Genomic DNA, 2,753 nt, shown 5'->3' on the forward strand with positions numbered 1-2,753 from the left:
AGTGTCATAGATCTCGTCGCTTTTCAGGACAGCCCCAAACTCAGATTGCTAGTCATCCTCGGCGGTAGGTGCCAAGACAAAAAAGGAGCTTACGTTAAAGGAAGGTCCTTAGGTGGTGCCAATGGTTTGCGCCTACTGCTAACTTAAAGGTTGGCAAGTCGAACCCACCCAGTGGTGCCATGTTAGAAAGACCTGGTGACCAGCTCGGAAACCCCTGTGGAGCACACGCTGATGGCAACTAACACCACATCAAAAGTCAGCTTAGCTTATAAAGCAAAGCAAGTGCTATGAAATGCTTTCTATTTGGGAGACCCAACTTTTCTTTAGGAGAAACTGGTTACTGCTCAGCCATCTAGGTCCTTTCATTAGGAGGGCAATAGTCACACAGCCCGCACTTTCTAAGTGCAGGGACCGTGCTTGGCACAGAGAATACAAAAGTGGACACGACCTGCAGTTTGAGGCTTGCGGGCAAGAAGGCAATGATAGGACACGGGGATAGAGACCCACTGACAGAGGTTAAGCACTAAGAGCAAGTTATAGGGACTCTAGAACTTTTTATAATTGACAACTGTGCAAAATCACTTTATAGACATCTCACTTCTGGGGCTGCCTTGATTGGCACGCTAAAGCAGCATCCTCAGAAGGAACCTTGTGTATTTTACCACACTGAGAGAAAAAGAGCTCGAGAGGCCAGAGCCCTATTTGTCGAAGTCCTGAGGGACATCGTCTTTGAACCTTTCCCATCTAACCGGGAAGGGGCTGCCTCCACCCTGTTGACCGCCTGCCTGCCCTGGGGCAGCCTGTAGGACAAAGCCCAGCTCTTCCCTGGAGGTGGAGAGGGCTCTGAGGAGGCAGGGAGACCAGGCTGGCTGAGTGCCACGGGCCCAGCATGGCACCTCTTTCCTGGGTAACTTCCCTAAGCCAGCAGCAATGTGCCACCTGAAAGGGCTTCTGGCTCTGTGGGGCTGAGGGTGAAGAGGGGGTGGATTGTGTCATCATGGGGAGAAGAGGGACAACAGTCATGGGGTGTCAGGTCTGGATGGCCACCATTCTCCTGCCTGAGTTTTTCTCATTTTTAAGGAGCTATTCCCTGACACTTTCATCTAGCACAAACCTCCATTTTCAGCTTACATGACATCTGAAAGCAGCAACATTCAAAGCAACTGACCCTCCAATCTTCCAGGACACGTCATGGAAAGATGCAGCCAGGGTCACCGCTGTTGCCCACCAGAGAGCAAAGGCCTTACTCATCCTGCTTCGCCCCTGATGGTTACAACTGACAAGGGGAGGCTGCTCGAAGGAGGACATACATACATTTGAAGCTTCAGGCACTGAAGGTGGGGAACCAAGAGGCTGGGCAGCCCTCACTGGGTTGTGTTCGGAGGCAGGAAGCAGTGGCCGTGGGCTGGCAGGGCAGGAGATGAAAGCCAGCATGGGGGCAGTGGCAAATTGCCATGAGACCACGTCTTGCCTGGAGCCCACGCCTATCAGGGACCAGAGCAAAAGGGCACTTCTCTTGAGAGGAAATGCTGAGAACCACCTGTGCTTCCAGGCATAAGGGCAAAGAGCGGACTGTTGACCACTCTGCATGATCCACTACCTGGGCGCTAACCACACCTTGTGCGGCTGGGTGTCACCTCAGGCACATGAGCCTGGGCAGGTGACAGATGTGCCCGTGTCCATTTCCCAATCATTTCTTGGGTAATTTCAGGGGACATCACACTTACAAACTTGAAAACACTTAACTCTTCCCTGAACTCAAAGTCACTGGACATGCATACAGGGAAAGTCCAATGACAAATTAGGTCACACACACGCACACTCACACACACACACACACATCTGTGCCCACACAGCACTGCTGTCCGGTTCGCTGATGAGTCTTCACTCAGACCCAGCACCCCCTAGCACTCCCGGTCCGAGATGGCAACACTAGTGGAGGATGACACAGCCTGGCATTCAGTCTTCCTGATGTTTATCGTTCCCTGGGTGGCGCTCTGCAACACGCCTTCTCAAGGCAGGAGAGGCTCCTGTGCTTTGAGCAACACCTTTGCCACCATTGCTACCCTTGAAAGGCTCCCGCCCACTGTGTGTGTTCTGCCAGTGGCTGCACTGCGAATTCCCCTTGAAGGGCTCCTGGCTATGGGGGCCATGTTTCTGGCTCTCCAGGACGGAGCCCCTACAGAAGGCCTTCCCACCCTTCTCACGTTTGTAAGGCTACTCAGCACGGTGGACGTGCTGATGCTGCAGAAGGGCCACAGTCTTGACACTCATGAGGTCCTTGGCCTCTGTGCACTGCCTGATGCTTGAAAAGGTTAGGGCGCCGGCCGAAGGCCTTCCCACACTCAGGGCACTTGTAGGGCCGCTCACCACTGTGGGCCCTGCGGTGCTGGCTCAGCCCTGAGAGGCCCCGGAAGGCCTTGCCACACTCTTGACACTCAAAGGGCCGCTCACTGCTGTGCACACGCTGGTGGTGGATGAGCTGGGACACACCCTTGAAGGCCTTGCTGCACTGGCTGCATATGTAGGGCTTGTCACCACGGTGTGTGCGCTGGTGCTCGATGAGGTTGGAGCTCCGGCTGAAGGTCTTGCCGCACTCGTCACATTCATAGGGCCGCTCGCCACTGTGGATGCGCTGATGCTCCAGGAGCGTGAAGCTGCGCCGGAAGAGCTTCCCACACTCGGAGCAGGAGAAGGGCTTCTCACCACTGTGGACGATCTGGTGTTTGATGAGGTTGGAGCTCCTAGTGAAG

General features: G+C 54.5%; 1 protein-coding gene across 1 annotated transcript in view; it reads right to left on the reverse strand.

The window, feature by feature from the left end:
* Positions 1-2,221: 2,221 nt before the first annotated feature.
* The window catches only part of ZFP92 (ZFP92 zinc finger protein), a 13,897-nt gene continuing 13,365 nt past the window's right edge, over positions 2,222-2,753 (reverse strand). The window contains 1 exon segment of the mRNA XM_042783174.1: positions 2,222-2,753. This exon segment is cut by the window's right edge and continues 38 nt beyond it. Coding sequence (XP_042639108.1) covers positions 2,222-2,753 — 532 coding nt within the window.

This window comes from Orycteropus afer, unplaced genomic scaffold (assembly GCF_000298275.1).
Source record: "Orycteropus afer afer isolate SDZICR_OR568_19922 unplaced genomic scaffold, OryAfe1.0 scaffold00713, whole genome shotgun sequence".
In the NCBI taxonomy this organism is placed as follows: Eukaryota; Metazoa; Chordata; class Mammalia; order Tubulidentata; family Orycteropodidae; genus Orycteropus; species Orycteropus afer.